The following is a 20,972-nucleotide window of genomic DNA, read 5'->3' as shown; positions in this document are numbered from 1 at the left end:
GGGGCAGTACTGAGGGAGCGCCGCACTGTCGGAGGGGCAGTACTGAGGGAGCGCCGCACTGTCGGAGGGGCGGTACTGAGGGAGCGCCGCACTGTCGGAGGGGCGGTACTGAGGGAGCGCCGCACTGTCGGAGGGGCAGCACTGAGGGAGCGCCGCACTGTCGGAGGGGCAGCACTGTCGGAGGGGCGGTGCTGAGGGAGCGCCGCACTGTCGGAAGGGCAGTACTGAGGGAGCGCCGCACTGTCGGAGGGGCAGTACTGAGGGAGCGCCGCACTGTCGGAGGGGCGGTGCTGAGGGAGCGCCGCACTGTCGGAGGGGCAGTACTGAGGGAGCGCCGCACTGTCGGAGGGGCGGTGCTGAGGGAGGGCCGCACTGTCGGAGGGGCAGTACTGAGGGAGCGCCGCACTGTCGGAGGGGCAGTACTGAGGGAGCGCCGCACTGTCGGAGGGGCAGTACTGAGGGAGCGCCGCACTGTCGGAGGTGCCGTCTTTCAGATGAGATGTTAAACCGAGGCCCCGTCTGCTCTCTCAGGTGGACGTAAAAGATCCCACGGCACTGTTTGAAGAAGGGCAGGGGAGTTATCCCCGGTGTCCTGGCCAACATTTATCCTTCAATCAACATCACTAAAAACAGATTATCTGGTCTCATTATCACATTGCTGTTTGTGGGAGCTTGCTGTGCGCAATTTGGCTGCTGCGTTTCCTACATTATAACAGTGACCACACTTCAAAAAGTACTTCATTGGCTGTGAAGCGCGTTGGGGCGTCCGGTGGTCGTGAAAGACGCTATAGAAATGCAAGTCTTTCTTTTTCTACACTCCAGAGAGTGATCAACACTTGGAAATGGACTTGCCAGTCAAGTGGTCGGGGCAAAAATCCTAGCCTTCAAGGGAGCTTCATTTTCATTTTAAGAGAGCGGGTTAACTATTTATTTTGTCCTGTACCAGACAGCTCCTGAATTACATACTGGCTGCTGTCGACTGATATTCGGCAGGCGATTTAAAAAATTTTTTTTAACCCAATGGTCACGACTTAATTGATCTTTTTTTTATTTGCTGGATTGCAGACACCATCTCTCTTCATTTCTGTCAATCACAGGGACGTATACAGCCGATTGACTTGTTAGATTTGATGTTGGAAGATGTTGTATTCCTGTCTGCTGTGTGATTTACTTCAATTGTTATTGAGATTGACAGTTATGGGCTTTGCAGGATTTTAGGAGGTTCTGTCTGTCTGTCTCTCTCTCTCTCCTCCACCCACCAATACTCAGTCCACCCATTTTCCTGCTAAAATTCTGGAGTGTATTTTTTTTCCCTTGGCTGTTGTGTGTTGTAAATTGCAGCTCCCAGAAACAGCTTGCTGGCTCTCTTCCCGTTGATGTGGGATGTGTCATCCTGCATCCATGTTCCCTCACCCGCAGTAATTGCCTTACTGACAAATGAGGGATGGATTTCTACACGAACGGTTCACACTGAGCAACTTCTCTCCCCACCTCCAAACCCCTCTGTGTGCCTGAGTCGGCACCTCTGCCGCTCTGAAGTAATGACTGAACACCTCAGTGTTGGTGCTGTAGCGAGAGGGGGGGGTTGGCTAAAATGGGAGGGGGCAACCATTAAACAGAAGACCCCGGTTCCTTGGAGCTGGAAGGGGATGGGGATTCCAGTCCACATTTTCCAGAAGACCCCCACTGAGCTTTTCAGGTCTGAATCAATGTGAATTTCAATGTATACTCCAGTGTCTTCATTATCTCATCAAGCTGTTTGATCTCAGAAGTGTTGCAAAAAAGGATTTCAGCGCTTTCTGCCTCAGAACTAGGGCTTGCTTCATCCTTTTTTTCCAGTTTTGCAATGTTTCGTACCATTTCTCCCCCCGTTCAGTGTTTCCTCCACTTGCTCTTGGCACCTGATATGCAAAGAGGAATATGTCCGGAAACCTTGGAGAGAAAGCTGCATCTGTGGTAAGGGAGGTTGTGTGGGGGGGGTGGGTGTCTGTATTGTAATGAGGATGCTTGATGCCTAGGATGATCTCTGTTCTGTAGCGCAAAGCATGCATCCTTTTATACTTGCATCGTGGATTCCAAGGAGCCCAGCACATAGAATGGTGGTCTGTGATGGGAAGGGACCATGAGCCTTTCAAAGCCCCGTGCTACCTTCCTACTCTGAACCCATGAACAGAGGAGCAATCTTGCAAAGAAGGACTACTTTTCATATCTCTCTCACACTTGTGAAATTAGAACCTCTGAGCCATGGAGGCAGTGGGAGTGAGACTTGTCAGGGGGACAAAGCCACTTCAGCTGAAGAGGAACCGGGCGCCAAGGCTGCAGAGAAGATCTCTTTATTGCCTGCCGAAGAGGGGGCTTCTGGCCAAAGACTTGAAGGCCCCCCAAATCTGCGATTAAAAACGATCAAGGATGTGGAGCCAGTTCAACCTCGAACAATAGACCGGCGAAGCAACTTCAGTATTCGAAAGGAAGAATTGGATGGCGATGCCAGACCAGCTCGGGGTGAAGAGGACCAATTTCCAAGCAAAGCCCGTGTTGAAGCATCGCCAAAACCCGTAAGTCAATCTGAAAATGCAGGACTGTTGCCTTTTTCTACACCCCGTGCCAAGCCCATGGGCCAGTGCAGACACACTGACCTTAATGCTGCCAATGAGAGGAATCGTGATGGTCAGATTCAACCGTGCCAGTTGTGTGCCATTGCCAAGATTGGGGAGAATCTTGCCAGTCCTTTGGTGTCAGAGAAAAGCCACGGCAAGACACCGACTGAAGGGGGGGAGGCAGAAGGAGCCTTGAAAGATCAAACCGAGAGAGCCATGAGCCCTCGCATCCCGCCCGAGCAGAAGTTGAAAAGTAAATGTCTAGATATTCCAGTCGAGAAGAAAGCTAGAGTTGAAAGGGACCTTCCACTCGAAAAAGCTGTGACACTTCTTCAACATGTGGAGAAAGACTACGTAAAACTTAAGCCCCTGTCCCTGCCTGTGATTGCTGAGAAGAGCCCAGGTATGATGAGAAGTTCCAGTGGCAACCAGGGTAAAACTGAACCAATAAAAACCTCAGGGAAAAAGGAGAAGAATCTCCGGCAGACCAACCGCCTGTCTTGGCAAGAGAGCGAAATGAAGATGAAAATTCAAGTAAGCAGCAGGAAGTATTCGAGAGTGGAAAGCCTGAGGAGCACTGGGGAGATGCTCCACAGAAGAGTGACCCAGGCAGTAACTGAACAAGGAAAAGGAAAGAGCAGAACGTTGGATAACAGTGACCTTCATACCCTTTCTGAAGACCTCGAGCAAGGCCGGGACATCCCGACGCCCGAGAGAACCAAGTCCAATGCCCGGGATCGAAAGATGCTAAAATTTATCAGTGGAATTTTCACAAAGAGCGCGGGCTCTGTGTCTGTCTCACCTGCAAGTGGTGGATTAAATCAAAAGGAATTTGCTGCTGGAGCCAAGGGTCCGTCCCCAAGCCAAAGTAAGCACGAAATTCGCTCAACTTACTCGCGTAAATTGATTTATTAATGTTTGTCTTGGGCTCCAAAGAAGATTATGTGCTTCTTTTGAAGGAAAGATGTCCCTGACCTAATTTTCTCCCCATATATACTGAAGGTGCTGGCTCCTAATGGGGCATTCTGGGTTCCCGCCAGTACTTCAGTCAAGCGACCATTCTATATGCGTGAGTCTAGACAGTCAGTCAGAGTTGGTTCAATCCTAGGAGGCCTAGTATTGTCCTCACCCGCCATATACGAGCACACACACTTCCTAGCTGGTGTCTCCGGATAACGGCTGGGAACGGGAACCCTGGCTATAGTGACTATGTATATATTACATCACTAATATTGTTTTTCCTCCTCCACCCTAATCCCAGGGGAGCTGAGGCCAATTGTAACACCCCGACTGGGATCATCAGCGAACTCAGCGCAGCCAGGGATTGAACCAGGGACTTTAGAAAGAAGTGATGTTCAACCGGCCATCAGTGGTGCTCAGGATGCCACCCTACCCGCTCTGTCTGACATGTGACTCCAGTCCCACCCAATGTGGTTGACTCTTAATGCCCCCTGGGCTATTACAGAAGGGCAGTAAATACTGCCTTGCTAGTGCCGCCCCCAAAAAAGGCAATACTTTTAACTTGAAAAATTGGGCTGTTTCCATGTGAACAGAAGAGGTTAAGGGGTGATTTGATAGCGGTGTTTAAAATGATGAAGGATGGGACATAGTGGATGAAAACAGACTGTTTCCAATGATTGAAGAGCCGAGAATAAGGGCATAGATACAAGCGGAAATGATTTAGGACAGAGAGCAGGAGAAAGTGTTTTTAGACAGGGTTGTGAGGCTGTGGAATGCACTGCTGGAGTTGGTGATTAAAGCAGAGACTATGTTAACATACAAGAATAGTTCAAGGAAAGGAGGGTGACATAAGAAAACTACTAGGCACTTGGTCTAAGCGTTAAACAAAGCTTTAATCAACTGTTTTACAACATGGAGGTCTAGTTGTGTCCTTCACTAGTTCCTGTTAAGAATGTCCTGCGCAAGCTGGGCCCGTGCCTGAGTATTTATACTCTCCCTGGACAGCGCCACCCGCAGGCCGCTCAGTTGATTCATGTCAGAGGGATAACAGGAAATGGGAGCAGGGTGCGCATGTAGGATTAGGATTACTGCTCGTGTGGCGGATAAACACCGACACAGACTGGTCGGGCCGAACAGCCTGTTTCCACGTTGTCATTTCTACATTATTCTGTGTAAGTACATAATCTTTCTTAGAAAGTGGCATGGGGGGCAGTCCCTCAGTGTTCCAACCTGTTGTGCCGCAGGCTGGTAGTGCCCATGCGCCAAGCTCGTGATCTCAGCCATGCCAGTGGGAGTGGGTGGCAAGCGCAAGGCACTTTGTCTGCAAAGGGCAAGCTCCTGTGCACCTTTTCAGTGCTCACTTAGAACTGGAATCAGCAGAGGGCTGGGAGCAGGTTGGCCGCCTGCTCTCCCATATGGCCGTGAGTTGGGGACAATTTAGAAGCGTATATATGAAATGGAACAGTCATCTAGCTCATCACCAAAGAGAATAAGGGTTACATTGGATAAATCTTATCAGCACAGCACTAAAAAAGAAAAGTACTGACAAAATGGAACACGCACATTTCGGCCTGTTGGACTTTTCTTGTCCTGGAGACCATAAACATAGGCTGTGTTGCATTAGCAGAGAGATAGAATAAAGAAAGGGCTTGCATTTCTATAGCGCCTTTCATGACCTCCGGGTACCCCAAAGTGTTTACAGCCAATGAAGTACTTTTTGAAGTGTCATCACTGTTGTAATGTAGGAAACGCGGCAGCCAATTTGCGCACAGCAAGCTCCCACAAACAGCAATCTGATAATGACCAGATAATCTGTTTTAGTGATGTTGGTTGAGGGATAAATATTGGCCAGGACACCGGGGATAACTCCCCTGCTCTTCTTCGAAATAGTGGCTGTGGGATCTTTTACATCCACCTGAGAGAGCAGATGGGGCCTCGGTTTAACGTCTCATCTGAAAGACGGCACCTCCGACAGTGCAGCGCTCCCTCAGTACTGCCCCTCCGACAGTGCAGCGCTCCCTCAGTACTGCCCCTCCGACAGTGCGGTGCTCCCTCAGTACTGCCCCTCCGACAGTGCAGCGCTCCCTCAGTACTGCCCCTCCGACAGTGCGGCGCTCCCTCAGTACTGCCCCTCCGACAGTGCGGCGCTCCCTCAGTACTGCCCCTCCGACAGTGCAGCGCTCCCTCGGTACTGCCCCTCCGACAGTGCAGCGCTCCCTCAGTACTGACCCCTCCGACAGTGCGACGCTCCCTCAGTACTGCCCCTCCGACAGTGCGACGCTCCCTCAGTACTGCCCCTCCGACAGTGTGGCGCTCCCTCAGTACTGACCCCTCCGACAGTGCGGCGCTCCCTCAGTACTGACCCCTCCGACAGTGCGGCTGTCCCTCAGTACTGCCTCTCCGACAGTACGGCGCTTCCTCAGTATTACAGAGCCTCTTAAAGGAGGAAAAAGAGGTAGCGAGGCGGAGAGGTTTAGGCAGGGAATTCCGGAGCTTAGGACCTAGGCAACAGAAGGCACGGCCACCAAAGGTTGAACGATTATAATCGGGGATCCTCAAGAGGGCAGAATTAGAGGAGCGCAGATATCTCCGGGGGCTGAAGGAGATTACAGAGATAGGGAGGGGCGAGGCCATGGAGGGATTTGAAAAGAACGATGAGAATTTTGAAATCAAGGCACTGCTTAACCAGGAGCCAGTGTAGGTCAGCGAGCACAGAGGTGATGGGTGAACGGGACTTGGTGCGAGTTAGGACACGGGCAGCCGAGTTTTGGATGACCTCCAGTTTACGGAGGGTGGAATTAACAGAGCGGTTAAACATCTCGTCAGGCTTTGCCTGAATATTTTTTTTTTAAAGTATTCCCCTGGGGTTTACCATTCTGCTGAGCAGAGTTCTGCAGGAGACCTCAGTTTCCAAGTACAATGTGTGATTCTGCTGCACAGTATCTTGTGGAGCTGGGCAATGCAGGAAATTGTGCATGAATGTTGTGGGTGGTTGTTCCCCAAGCTATCTTCTAAAAACCTGCTGGAAACTGCAATGCGCTGTTCTGAATAAGAGTATCCTCTGTGTGGATGTGCACCTATACAATGCATCACAAATCTAATACTGTGCACACTCCCTGTAACACTTCCTTCTGTCACGCTAAATATGTTATAATTATCTCCAAATTGATTCTATTCTACCACCATTTCTTTCACTACTCTTACCTCTGATTCTAACACATGATCGGAAAGTGCACATACATGGATGCCAGATGAAGAGGGGGGAATCAGGCTGAGCTATGATGCCCCTACAGTCGAATAACCTGCCAATCAATTCAATTCAATTCAAATCGCTTTATTGGCATGACAAGGTACATCTTATGTTGCCAAAGCATCGAAAAACATTCATGGTTGAACACATAAACACAGATCTATCCATACAGTGTATAAACAGATGTATCCCTGAGTGTATAAATATACATTCATATAATTTGTATATATTCTTTTCTTATATTTAGTGGTTGTCCCTCTGTTTATGGCAAGCTATCCAGTCTCAACATGAAGAATGGTCACTTGAATGAGGCGCTGCAAAGCAACCAGCGGCTACTTTATATTTCTAAACAGCAGATGATGGAGCATATCATTAGAATAGAATCATAGAGTGACACAGCACAGGAGGAGGCCATTCGGCCCATCGTCGTGCCTGTGCTGGCTCTTTGAGAAAGTTCTCCAATTAGTCCCGCTCCTCATAGCCCTGCAAATGTTTCCCTTTGTTCACGTATTTATCCAATTCCTTTTTGAAAGTTATTATTGAATCTGCTTCCACCACCCTTTCAGGCAGCGCATTCCAGATCACAACAACTTGCTGCGTAAAAAAAATTCTCCTCATCTCCCCCTCTGGTTCTTTTGCCAATTACCTTAAATCTGTGTCCTCTGGTTACCGACCCTCCTGTCACTGGACACAGTCTCTCCTTACTTACTTTATCAAAACCATTCATGATTTTGAACACCTCTATTAAATCTCCACTTAACCTTCTGTGCTCCAAGGAGAACAATCCCAGCTTCTCCAGTCTCTCCGTGTAACTGAAGTCCCTCATCCCCCGGTACCATTCTGGTCAATCTCCCCCTTAACCTTCTCTGCTCCAAGGAGAACAATCCCAGCTTCTCCAGTCTCTCCACGTGACTGAAGTCCCTCATCCCCTGGTACCATTCTGGTCAATCTCCCCCTTAACCTTCTCTGCTCGAAGGAGAACAATCCCAGCTTCTCCAGCCTCTCCACGTGACTGAAGTCCCTCATCCACTGGTACCATTCTGGTCACTGACCCCCTTAACCTTCTCTGCTCTAAGGAGAACAATCCCAGCTTCTCCAGCCTATCCACGTAACTGGAGTCCCTCATCCCCTGGCACCATTCTGGTCAATCTCCCCTTAACCTTCTCTGCTCTAAGGAGAACAACCCCAGCTTCTCCAGATTCTCCACGTAACTGAAGTCCCTCATCCCCTGGTACCATTCTGGTCAATCTCCCCTTAACCTTCTCTGCTCCAAGGAGAACAACCCCAGCTTCTCCAGACTCTCCACGTAACTGAAGTCCCTCATCCCCTGGTACCATTCTGGTCAATCTCCCCTTAACCTTCTCTGCTCCAAGGAGAACAACCCCAGCTTCTCCAGTCTATCCACGTAACTGGAGTCCCTCATCCCCTGGTAGCATTCTGGTCAATCTCCTCTGCACCCTCGCCAAGGCCTTGACATCCTTCCTAAAGTGCGGTGCCCAGAATTGGACACACGACTCCAGCTGGGGCCGAACCAGCGATTTGTAAATCAGTGCTTTTATATCTGTGCGCAAGGGACAGTTATAGAATCTTTGCAAACTCTCTCTAATTCCTGCCTGGTCACCAGAAAACTGGCTTTCTCCCACCCAGCTATCCCGGTGCTCGCTGTATTAGTATCATTTTTGAGATGTCGCTCTGGTCCTTGCCATTGGGCCGGACGCACCCCGGTAAAAGGCAGTGCGACTACCTCACGTGGTCAAGTACTCCACAGATCCTGAGGAAAACGACTGACTTGACTTGTGTTCGGCTCCGCAGGATCTGGTCAGGCTTGGACTCTGTGAAGTGATGTAGCATTAAATTATTAGGCGTCTGTCAGGAACTGTCCATGTTTCACCTTCGCCAGAGGGAGTGTGTGCATGCACCGGTGATGGGAAGCTTAAATTATTAATGAGGGCCTACTAAAATCTGGCTGAAGTGGCAGGTGTCTAGAATTGAATAAGGAGTGGGTGAAGAGTGCCTTAACGACCTTTCCTTTTCCCCCTCCCCTACATTGGTATTTTCTGTACATCTATATATATAAATCGGTCGATCTGTCATTCTGTCTGTCATCGCGTGTGCGTCTGGCGGGCTATGCGCTCAAAAGTTACAGGGCGTACCTACGCGCGCGTTACCTCCAAAGAAAGCTTACGCTTCCGAGACGGTTTTAAGCGTATTTACGTTTCGGCCGGGCTAAAATCGCGCCCGCGGTATCCCAAAAACCTTCAACATTCCGCTCATTAGCATCTCATTATCCGCTCATTAGCGACAGAGTGACCTTGAGGTCGACCAATCGTACGGCGGCTTGCTGCCGCGTGCGGCCGGGCCCTCCTACGGTTGAGTGACGGGACGATTGACCAATCCTACGCTTTGGTGACCTGACGGTCGACCAATCGGTGCGTGTGTGGGCGGGCCTTATCGTTCTGAACCGAGGTGAGTCGCCGCCATCTTGCTTCCATTCTTTTTCCTGCTTTCTGCGTCTTTCTTTTCAAATATACATTTCCACCAAAATAAAATTGAATTTATTAAATTGTTTTTAAAAAAATCACTCATTTGTAAACCTAACCTGAACATTCTTTTTCCTACCTTCCCCCGTTTTTTTCTTAGGCCTCAAAGCCTGCGCCTTTCTTGCCCAGCCAGGCCCGAGCTAGGTGATTGCGCTTCTGCTAAGCTCCTCACCCCCCCCCGGCCGCCGTGTCACGTTACCCAGGGCAACGGCGTCAGCCACGAGGGTCAGGGTGCGCGCGCAGCAGGAGCAGGTGAGACGCGGCGTCTCTGTTCCGCCCTCGGCGGGGGAGGGCGTGGCTCGGCCGCCGGCCGTCTCTCAGAGCCGCAATCGGGCTCGGCCGGGGGGGGGGCGGGGCTCGGCTGCCGGCCGTCTCTCAGAGCCGCAATCAGGCTCGGCCGGGGGGGGGGCGGGGCTCGGAGAGCGGGGCTCTCGGCCGGGGGGGGGCGGGGCTCGGAAAGCGGGGCTCTCGGCCTGGGCCCCCCCCCGCCCCTTCCCCCCCCCGCCCCCCCCTGCCCTTCCCCTTCCCGCCCCTCTCTCTCTCTCTTCTCCCCCCCCCCCCCACCCCAGTCGCTCTCTCTCTCTCTTCCAACAACAACATGCCCTCGAAAAAGCCTCGGCACCACCGGGCACTCCAGCTAGTAAACAATAATTTAATTCATTGACATTTACTCTGACTTCATTCACCCTTTATATTTTTTACCCCACAAACATTTCTCATCCCCTCTCGGGAAGGTGCTGACTCCTGCAGGGGTTGTGGTTCCGCAGACACAGTCGGGCCTGTGACACCTTCCGCCAGTGGCTACTGCCTAGACGGTGGGGGTTGGGAGGCTGTTCGACCATGGAGGGCATCACAACCGAGCCACTCGTGTCCTCGCCCAATGTCCGCACACGTTTACCGCTGTGGCTCAGTGGGTAGCACTCTCGTCTCTGAGTCAGAAGATTGTGGGTTCAAGTCCCACTCCAGAGACTTGAGCCCCATAATCTAGGCTGACACTCCAGTGCAGTACTGAGGGAGCACCGCACTGTCGGAGGGGCAGTACTGAGGGAGTGCCGCACTGTCGGAGAGGCAGTACTGCGGGAGCGCCGCACTGTCGGAGGGGCAGTACTGAGGGAGTGCTGCACTGTCGGAGGGGCAGTACTGAGGGAGTGCCGCACTGTCGGAGGGGCAGTACTGAGGGAGTGTCGGAGAGGCGGTACTGAGGGAGTGCTGCACTGTCGGAGGGGCAGTACTGAGGGAGCACCGCACTGTCGGAGGGGCAGTACTGAGGGAGTGCCGCACTGTCGGAGGGGCAGTACTGAGGGAGTGCCGCACTGTCGGAGGGGCAGTACTGAGGGAGTGCCGCACTGTCGGAGAGGCGGTACTGAGGGAGCGCCGCACTGTCGGAGGGGCAGTACTGAGGGAGCGCCGCACTGTCAGAGGGGCAGTACTGAGGGAGCGCCGCACTGTCAGAGGGGCAGTACTGAGGGGGTGCTGCACTGTCTGATGCCCTGTCTGCCCTCTCCGGTGGATGTAAAAGATCCCACAACACTATTCGAAGAAGAGCAGGGGAGTTATCCCTGGTGTCCTGGGGCCAATATTTATCCCTCAATCAACATCACTAAAGCAGATGATCAGGTCATTATCGCATTGCTGTTTGTGGGAGCTTGCTGTGCACAGATTGGCTGCCGTGTTTCCTACATCACAACAGTGACTACGCTTCAAAAGTATTTAATTGGCTGTTAAGCGCTTTGAGACGTCCTGAGGTTGTAAAAGGCGCTATAGAAATGCAAGTCTGTCTTTCTTTCCCGCAGAGGTCACTGCACAGTGATCGAGAGCGGGAACCCTGGTTAATGTACCCATCCCCTGCCCCAGATAGCCCAGCCAGACCGAAGCCGATTGTAGTATTCTAGCACTGCCTGAGATCAGCTAACCCGGCACAGGCCAGCCATCGGGCCTGGAGCCTCCCTGGTCTGTGTGCCTCTGTGCCACCCACTGAGCCACTGAGGGCAGCTAGCAAGCGATGGCTAACTCTGCATATGAGCTTCTGAATACACGGGTTCGAATTCTCAGTGAGGACAACATGGGAGAGAGTTCCGCAGGCAGGAGAAGTGGGGTGTGAAGCTTGACGTCTGCTATTTCTTGCAGATATTTTTCTTTGGTACAGAATGAGAGATGCAGATTGCACAGTTCAGGGAGGCATGAAGATTAATATTCCTCTCGGCACCTGTCCAAACGATGTTTTCATTCCCTGTTGTTACTAAGGGAAAACAAGACCCAAGACATCATTAAAATCTTTAATGACTGCATACTGTAAATAAATATTCCCTCGGTTTTTTATGCAATTGATTGAAAAGTTCCCGACCGTACTGATCTGAGGACTTTCAGTGAGGGTGGGCAGGTTTCAGCAGGGTCACCTCACTCGTGTATCTGGGTTAAGTATCATCTACCAAGCTTGTCTATCTTGGCTCTGTAAAGGGATTCAACTTGGGCAGCTTGAGCCTGTCTGTTCCATTTTTAGGCGATTGCTGCGCTATTCGTTTTCTTTCTCCCCATTTCCCTCCAACCAACCCCAGCACCTCTTTCCCCCCCCCTCCCCAATCGCTTCTCTTCTCCTAGAGGTGATGACTCTTGTTGGGGTAAGGGTCCACGGATGCCAGCCTTTCCCGATCGCTATCCCGTGACGTGTACGCGGGCACCGACTGTGGACAGGATCGGGCCCGGCTGAATAAGCGGGCATCACTCGCTGCCAAGGCTGAGGCATAAAGAATGGTGATTTGGGCCGGGTGCCAGAGGGCGCCTGGTGCCCACGCAACTGTGCCCAGCGCAAGTCACCACTTTCAGGAGACACACATGTGCCCGAATGAGTCAAAAAATCAAATCAAAATCAAATCAAATCAACTTTTATTGTCATTGTTAGTGCACAAGTGCAGTACAACGAAATGTAGGCTTGCGGCTCCCGAGAGTGTACATTTGGAGACATTTAAACATACAACATTCATTTGGCTTGTAATACATAAACATAACCATAATAAAGTGCATTGGCAGATGTGCAGGCTTTAGAGTTTATTTGTGGAGTTCAGTAGGATGACAGCCCTGGGAAAGAAGCTGTTCCTAAATCTGGTCGTTCGGGTGCGAATGCATCTGTAGCGTCTCCCAGATGGCAGGAGGGCGAACAGACTGTGGCTGGGGTGGGTAGGGTCTTTGATGATGGACCGTGACCTCCGTAGACAGTGTTTCTGGTATATGTGCTCTATGGTCGGTAGCCGGGTGCTGGTAATGCGTTGGGCAGTTTTGACTACCCGCTGCAGGGCTTTCCGGTCATACTCCACCTTTGTCTCAAACCGAGATTGGGAACTCGCCCAATGAAGAATTCCGAGCAGAAAGCCTCCTCTGTGGCATTCCGACACACTGTGCTACCAAAACTGATTTTTTAACAGTGCTGTCAAAATTTGACAACTCTCCTTTTTCAGCTGTTTGTATGTGTTTTGACATTCAGTTTAGCTCCTTCAATAAATCCAATGTCTGCCAACCATTTCCTCCGATTAGCTGTTCACTTGTCGTTGGTTACAGAAGACCTCAGTGAGAATATCTCAGCATAATTTCTTCTGACGCTCACCTGCCCTGTTACCTGCCTTGCAGAGCCGACCCTTATTAATGTGGGACGAACTGTCCGGCCTGAGTTTAGACAGCAAGGAGGGAGAGAGAGAGAGACGGGGTCCTGGTATTCAGACAGTTACTAGTGGAGCTTGAATTCTTAGTCGAAAGAGGAGGCAAAGAATGGACCCAACGGTTGCTTCTGTCAATCAGTGCAGTGCACAGACCGAGACAGTTCAGCTCGCCTTGTGTTTTTCTGTCAAATCTGAATTGCTGCTCTAAAGAGGGCCTGGATCCACAGGCACCCCACTTGCAGGGAGTTGAAGGGCAGCCTCACTCCCTGAACCGACCGCTCCAACTGGGGACATTGTTGGGGAGAGGCTGGCTGGGCGAATTGCTGAGGCAGACAGGGCCGAGGAAACGGAATTCAAGCAGTGATTCTTGTGTTGGTGATTAATGAGATCGCTGCTCCCAGCTCCGCTCTCCCACCCTGCAGGGAACGAGGGGGGGGCTCCGCAACTCCTTCGCGCCTCAAAGTCAGTAATTCTCCCCTCCCCTTCCCCCCCACCCCCCCAATGTAATTAAAGCTCACTGTGAACAAAATCATTGGCGATAGACAGCGGGCGGGGGGTGGGGGGTGGGTGGAAGAAAGAGGTGTTGAATGCTGTTGGAGCTGTGCAGACAGAAATGTCTTTTCTGCTGCCCTGTTGAGCTGTACTTGCATATATTTGTGCCTGCAGCACTTATTAATAATGAATTATGATAAGTTATTGAAACCAAAATTGAGTGCTTTTTTAAAAAAAAACAGGGCACTAAAAAAACTACTGCAGTTCTGATGATTTTTGTTGCCTGAACAGCCTCCCTTTTCTCTCCCTATTTGAGGGATATAATTAATCATGTTAGGCCATAGCAGAAAGTGGGATGACGAGACAAAACTGCTGAATTTGCACTGCCACTGACCAGGACTTTCTATATTGTTTCAAATGGGGAAAGACTGTAGGATTAGCAATGAGGAAAGATTGGATAGGCTGGGGTTGTTTTCTTTGGAACAGAGGAGGCTGAGGGGGGGAATCTAATTGAGGTGTATAAAATTATGAGGGGCCTAGATAGAGTGGATAGGAAGGACCTATTTCCCAGCAGAGAGGTCAATAACCAGGGGGCATAGATTTAAAGTAATTGGTAGAAGATTAGAAGGGAGTTGAGAACTTTTTTCACCCAGAGGGTGGTGGGGGTCTGGAACTCACTGCCTGAAAGGGTGGTAGAGGCAGAAACCCTCATCACATTTAAAAAGTACTTGGATATGCACTTGAAGTGCCGGAACCCACAGGGCTACGGACCAAGAGCTGGAAAGTGGGATTAGGCTGGGATCGCTCTTTGTTGGCCGGCACGGACACGGTGGGCCGAATGGCCTCCTGTGCTGTAAATTTCTATGATTACTTCAGGAGAGGTGCTAACGGAGGGTAATTGACCCAGCATGGACTTTGCTATGTGCAAATTCAGGGCTCGTGTGCTCCCAGTGGGGAGCCGGGCTTGAAGGAAGCACTGACCGGAGAGGGTCACGGCACGGTAGCGTGGATCCTCCGAGCCGTGCTCCCTTTGAACTAGGCTCACTGAGGGAAGCGCAGAGTCGCTGAATTTACCTCATGGATTTGTCTGCAGTGACTGCAGGCTCATATCCGAGCTCTCTGATTGGTTCAAACAAACAGCCAATAAGATAAAGTGTTAGGAAACATGTCCACTCCCTTTCAGCCGCCATGAGAGTTTCCAAAATAACAACAGAAGATGCTGGAAAAACTCAGCAGGCCAGAGCAACATTCGTGGAGAGAGAAACCGAGTCAACGTTTCGGGTCGAGACCCTTCGTCAGGACTGAGAAAACACAGGAAATGAAACCGATTAAAAGGCCAGTTTGGGGGTTGGGAAATGGGGATGAAAGAACAAAAGAGAAGTGAAGAGACATTAAGAGGAATTCAAAACCAGACGAGATGGTGATGGGACTAGTAAAGAGACGAAAGACGGCTCGAGATTAGGTGTGAAATGCGCTGGCAGAATGGGAGACAGCTGCCACGTGGGAGAGAAAAAAAGGGGGAAGGGCACAAAACAAAGGTGTGGATAAAAAATATAAGTAAAAATATAATAGGGGCCGAGGTTATGATCTGAAATTGTTGAACTCGATATTGAGTCCGGAAGGCTGTAAAGTGCCTAATCGGAAGATGAGGTGCTGTTCCTCGAGTTTACGCTGGGTTTCCGTGGAACAATGCAAGAGTTTCTAACTCCATAGCAACCCAGCAGGCCTAGGAAAACCAAGAGCTCGGCCTAAACTTGCCTCCACATCTGACCTTTTTTCCCAATACATGTTAGCAGTGGGAAAGAACTCTGAAAATACACACACCCCTTTGAGTCATTGCTAACCCAACGGGTCACACAATACAGGAGAAGTTTATTGAAAAGGTACAGTTCTGGATTGCAGGAGACGAGGACCCGAGGGGTCTCATACGAGAACTGCTGTGGAAAGCACTGAAAGGGAGAAATTGGTTCTCAAAACCCAGCAGTGTGACTGATGGGCTTTACTGTGCGTTGTGCAATATTACGAGAAAATCAGATCCGTGAGACTTAAGTACGTTTCTGAAATGTGAAATAGCAGCTCAGCCGTCGTGTGGGCACGTATTCTAAATGGATTGAGCGCTGTGTGCTGCTTACTCGAGATTTAGCAGCTGTCATCACCCAGGAAGAGGAGGCTGGGAAAGAGACCTTTTCTTCATAGGGTGTGTGTGCCTGCTTCTTAAAAATCACTTCAGCGCAGAGCAATGTGAAATACATTATGTTGCTCATCCATTTCCACAGTACGACTGAATGGGGCAATTGTAGTGGTCCATCCTTTTGTGCATTGCTCAAAATCCGATGCCCCTCGATTGATTGTGACAGGGGGTTAAGTATTTCAATTTTGCTCAGGGTGGTAAATTAGAAGGTATCATGTTGTGTGAACCAGGAGCCAACATCTGGGTTCCAGCTCCTCCTCTAGGGTGATGTATCTCAGGACGTCCCAAAGCGCTTCACAACCAATGAAGTACTTTTTGAAGTGTAGTCAAGACGGTAGCCGACTTGTGCACAGCAAGCTCCCACAAACAGCAATGTGATAATGACCAGATCATCTGTTTAAGTGATGCAGGAGAACTCCCCTGCTCTTCTTTGAAATAGTGCCATGGGATTGTTTCCGTCCACCTGAGAGAGCAGACGGGGTCTCGGTTTAACGTCTCATCCGAAAGACAGCCCCTCCAACAGTACGGCGCTCCCTCAGTACTGCCCCTCCGACAGTGCGGCGCTCCCTCAGTACTGCCCCTCCGACAGTGCGGCGCTCCCTCAGTACTGCCCCTCCCACAGTGCGGCGCTCCCTCAGTACTGCCCCTCCGACAGTGCGGCGCTCCCTCAGTACTGCCCCTCCGACAGTGCGGCTCTCCTTCAGTACTGCCCCTCCGACAGTGCGGCGCTCCCTCAGTACTGCCCCTCTGACAGTGTCGCGCTCCCTCGGTACTGCCCCTCCGACAGTGCGGTGCTCCCTCAGTACTGCCCCTCCGACAGTGCGGTGCTCCCTCAGTACTGCCCCTCCGACAGTGCGGCGCTTGCTCAGTACTGCCCCTGCGACAGTGGGGCGCTCCCTCAGTACTGCCCCTCCGACAGTGCGGCGCTCCCTCAGTACTGCCCCTCCGACAGTGCGGCGCTCCCTCAGTACTGACCCTCCGACAGTGCGGCGCTCCCTCAGTACTGACCCTCCGACAGTGCGGCGCTCCCTCAGTACTGACCCTCCGACAGTGCGGCGCTCCCTCAGTACTGACCCTCCGACAGTGCGGCGCTCCCTCAGTACTGCCCCTCCGACGGTACGGCGCTCCCTCAGTACTGACCCTCCGACGGTGCGGCGCTCCCTCAGTACTGCCCCTCCGCCGGTACGGCGCTCCCTCAGTACTGACCCTCCGACGGTGCGGCGCTCCCTCAGTACTGCCCCTCCGCCGGTACGGCGCTCCCTCAGTACTGCCCCTCCGACGGTACGGCGCTCCCTCAGTACTGCCCCTCCGACAGTGCGGCGCTCCCTCAGTACTGCCCCTCCGACAGTGCGGCGCTCCCTCAGTACTGCCCCTCCGACAGTGCGCCGCTCCCTCAGTACTGCCCCTCCGACAGTGCGGCGCTCCCTCAGTACTTCCCCTCCGACAGTGCGGCGCTCCCTCAGTACTGCCCCTCCGACAGTGCGGCGCTCCCTCAGTACTGACCCTCCGACAGTGCGGCGCTCCCTCAGTACTGCCCCTCCGACAGTGCGGCGCTCCCTCAGTATTGCACTGGAGTGTCAGCCTGGAGCTTTGTGCTCAAGTCTCTGGAGTGGGACTTGAACCCACAACCTTCTCAGAGGCGAGAGTGCTGCCCACTGAGCCACTGCTGATGTAATGTGATCACTGATTAAATGAGCCTCGGCTCCTGCTTTCACACCAGAGCTTGTCTCTATATTGTAGTTTGTTGGCAGTTGCTATCTTTTTCTTTTGAAGACCAAGTCTCATCAACCCTCTTATAGCTGTGACCTTACCTGACTGGATTAAAGCAAGTGAGCACTTGCTCTGCCATGGCACTAATTTGAAGACGAGCAGGGCAGTTATCCCCAGTGTCAACGTCACTAAAAACAGATGATCTGCTCATTTATCACATTGCTGCTTGTGGGAGCTTGCTGTGCGCAAATAGGCTGCTGCGTTTCCTACATTACAACAGTGACTCCACTTCAAAAAAAGTACTTCATTGGCTGTGAAGCGCTTTGGGACGTCCTGAGGTGGTGAAAGGTGCTGGAGAAATGTTCTTCTTAAACGAAATCTGCTGTCTGTTTTTATTTTGAATGCTCGGGGTAATCTCCATTAATAGACTAATACATTTTCGATCTGGTTGGCTGTTGACCAGTTGGCTATTAGTGAGAGTTGAAAGGTCTTTAGAATGACGCGAGAGGTCAAAAGCAGTGTGGTTCAAGGTTATGGAAGTGCCGAAATTGGCTTGTGTTTTGCCCGATTAGTCTACGAATAACCGTGCCCTTGTGGTTTATGAAGGGACAGAGGCCCTGGAATAGATTCCAAGCTTTCAGCTGCACACTGTGCTATAATTGGCTTTGAGTGTTGCAGTGTGTTTTCAAAGGGTCATCCCAACCTTACTGAAATAAGAATCCACCGAAAACCCTTTGATCCCTGTCGTGTTATTTAGCTTTGTTCTCGATGTTTTCGAATAATATTCTTCTATTCAGGAACAGCTCGGAATGTTAAAACATTGTTGAAATAGGCCGGGTGCCATGGCAACCTATAGCGAGCATTGAATACCGGCTTGGCCAGCAATGCCATTATATCTTGCATTGCTGTTGTTTTGATGACAACATATTAGAACCACAAAGGTGTCCCTGATAAGATGTCTCGCAAAATCGTGCAGGAACCTAGCAACCTGCCGTACCAAATGTGTGTATGGAGTCACCTGACTTTCCTCTCTCCTACTCTCCCTAACATAGAAACATAGAAACATAGGAGCAGGAGTAGGCCATTCGGCCCTTCAAGCCTGCTCCGCCATTCAACGAGATCATGGCTGATCATCCAAACCCTAGTACCCGGTCCCTACACAGACAGCCATCCCACCCAAGCCCTATCCCCGTAACCCCACGTATTTAATCCCCCCTAACACTAAGGGTCAATTTTAATCATGGCCAATCAACCTAACCCGCACATCTTTGGACTGTGGGAGGAAACCGGAGCACCCGGAGGAAACCCACGCAAACACGAGGAGAATGTGCAAACTCCACACAGACAGTCACCCGAGGCCGGATTCGAACCCGGGTCCCTGGCGCTGTGAGGCATTTTACAATAAGCTTTATGATGTCCTGCACTATGGGTCTTGGGCCTTCACCTGGGTTTCTCAATAATTAAAAAAAAAATACTGTTCTGTTTCCCAGTCCACTGTTAAATGTCTTTGTTTTTAAAGTAGAGCGATAGAATAACATACCACTCAGAACTGATGCCTGTCCTGGAGTGGCATCCAGCATGGCGAAACATGGCATGCTCCGATCTTTTTTATTTGTTCATGGGATGGGGGCGCCGCTGGAAGGGCCAGCATTTATTGCCTGTCCCCTAATTGCCCTTGAGAAGGTGGTGGTGAGCCGCCGCCTTGAACCGCTGCAGTCCGTGTGGTGAAGGTGCTCCCACAGTGCTGTTCGGGAGGGTGTTCCAGGATTTTGACCCAGCGACGATGAAGGAACGGTGATATATTTCCAAGTCAGGAGGGTGTGTGTGACTTGGAGGGGAACGTGGTGGTGGTGGTGGTGTTTCCGTGCGCCTGCTGCCCTTGTCCTTCTAGGCGGTAGCGGTCGCAGGTTTGGGAGGTGCTGCCGAAGAAGCCTTGGCAAGTTGCTGATCGTCACTGACATCAACTGAATGGGAATTGTCAGGATTCCTGCGGGGTGGGTAGGGGGGGAAGGACATGTCCCTAGTCCTCCATTTTCTGAATGGTTAGGAGATTATTAAACCTTTCTAAGTGGGGAACGATAAAAGACAAAGCGCCCGTCTCTTCAAAGTACTTTCCCTGCAGTCCAATTTTCCCAGTCGGGCGCTCTCTTCCTCCACCTCCCATTATTAGTACCCACACAAATGCTAACGTTTTGTTGGTGGGGGGTAAATGGGTTCCTTCATTTATCGTGAAAACAGAGGAACACATTGACGTAAGAAAACTACTAGGCACTTGGTCTAAGCGTTAAATAAAACTTTAATCAACTGTTTTACAAGATGGAGGTCTAGTTGTGTCCTTCACTAGTTCCTGTTAAGAATGTCCTGCGCAAGCTGGGCCCGTGCCCGAGTATTTATACTCTCCCTGGACAGCGCCACCTGTAGGCTGCTCAGTATTATTTCATAAGTCTTTCTTTCATGAATGACAGGATCTGTGACATGAATCAATCTTCTGCCCTCTATATCGGTCATTCATTATTGCGAAGCAGGTGCTGCTACACATTGGTCGCTCTGCTTTGCCACCAAGCAATGTGACAACAGCTCCATCTCTTTAATTTGTCTTGATGACTAAAGTTCTGATCTGATGTCAGATTATAATGAGAATCCGAGGAGGAGGCTTCTTCATGCCTTGTGGTCTTGTGGTGGCCATCTTATCTGAGCAGCTCTACATTACAAGAGTGTGTGGTTCCACTCTTTAGTGTAACTGGCCTAACATTTAGGACCCTGACTACACAAACGTGTGGGCCTACACAGCCCGGCACCACACTCCAATCTTTTAAAGCGGCTTTTATGTTGCGTTGGTGCTGTAGGCTCCTGACACAAAAGGCTCGCACAGCCAGTGGCGAAAACCATTTTTGCCAAGGCTGGCGGGCGGGAAAACGCCTGTGGCTCTCAAGTGAAGAATGGCCAATTAGTTGGAGTACGTCAAGGCGACTGACACCCAAAGGAAGAAAGATTTGCATTTCTATAGCGCCTTTCACAACCTCAGGATGTCCCAAAGCACTTTACAGTCAGTGAAGTACTTTCTGAAGTGTAGTCACTGTTGTAATGTAGGAAACACAGCAAGATCCTACAAACAGCAATGTGATACCAGGTAATCTGCTTTTTGTGACGTGGATTGAGGGATCAATATTGGCCAGGACACCAGGGAGATCTCCTCTGCTCTTCTTCAAAATAGTGCCATGGGATCTTTTACGTCCACCTGAGGGAGCAGACCGGGCCTTGGTTTAATGTCTCATTCGAAAGACGGCACCTCAGACAGTGCGGCGCTCCCTCAGTACTGCCCCTCCGACAGTGCGGCGCTCCCTCAGTACTGCCCCTCCGACAGTGCGGCGCTTCCTCAGTACTGCCCCTCCGACAGTGCAGCGCTCCCTCAGTACTGTCCCTCCGACAGTGCGGCGCTATCTCAGTACTGCCCCTCCGACAGTGCGGCACTCCCTCAGTGCGGCGCTCCCTCAGCACTGCCCCTCCGACAGTGCGGCACTCCCTCAGCACTGCACTGGAGTGCCAGCCTAGATTGTTGTGCTCAAGTCTCTGGGGTGGGAC

At 51.2% G+C, this 20,972-nt stretch overlaps 1 protein-coding gene across 3 annotated transcripts in view; it reads left to right on the top strand.

Moving 5' to 3' along the window:
• LOC147097098 (arf-GAP with GTPase, ANK repeat and PH domain-containing protein 1-like) overlaps window positions 1-20,972 on the top strand; it is a 189,577-nt gene that overhangs the window by 72,586 nt on the left and 96,019 nt on the right. The window contains exon 1 of one of the 3 annotated variants that reach the window (XM_085972929.1): window positions 1,986-3,465. The exons of 1 other annotated variant lie outside the window; for it this stretch is intronic. In XM_085972929.1, coding sequence (XP_085829055.1) covers window positions 2,166-3,465 — 1,300 coding nt within the window. In that variant the 5' untranslated portion in view covers window positions 1,986-2,165. Of the gene's footprint in view, window positions 1-1,985; window positions 3,466-20,972 lie in introns of those variants that run through there. One more of the 3 variants, XM_085972928.1, reaches the window with a different exon arrangement.

Source organism: Somniosus microcephalus, chromosome 33, assembly GCF_052327205.1.
Source record: "Somniosus microcephalus isolate GS21.2 chromosome 33, FLI_Smic_1.0, whole genome shotgun sequence".
Taxonomy (NCBI): Eukaryota; Metazoa; Chordata; class Chondrichthyes; order Squaliformes; family Somniosidae; genus Somniosus; species Somniosus microcephalus.
This window is presented reverse-complemented; position numbering and strand designations above follow the sequence as displayed.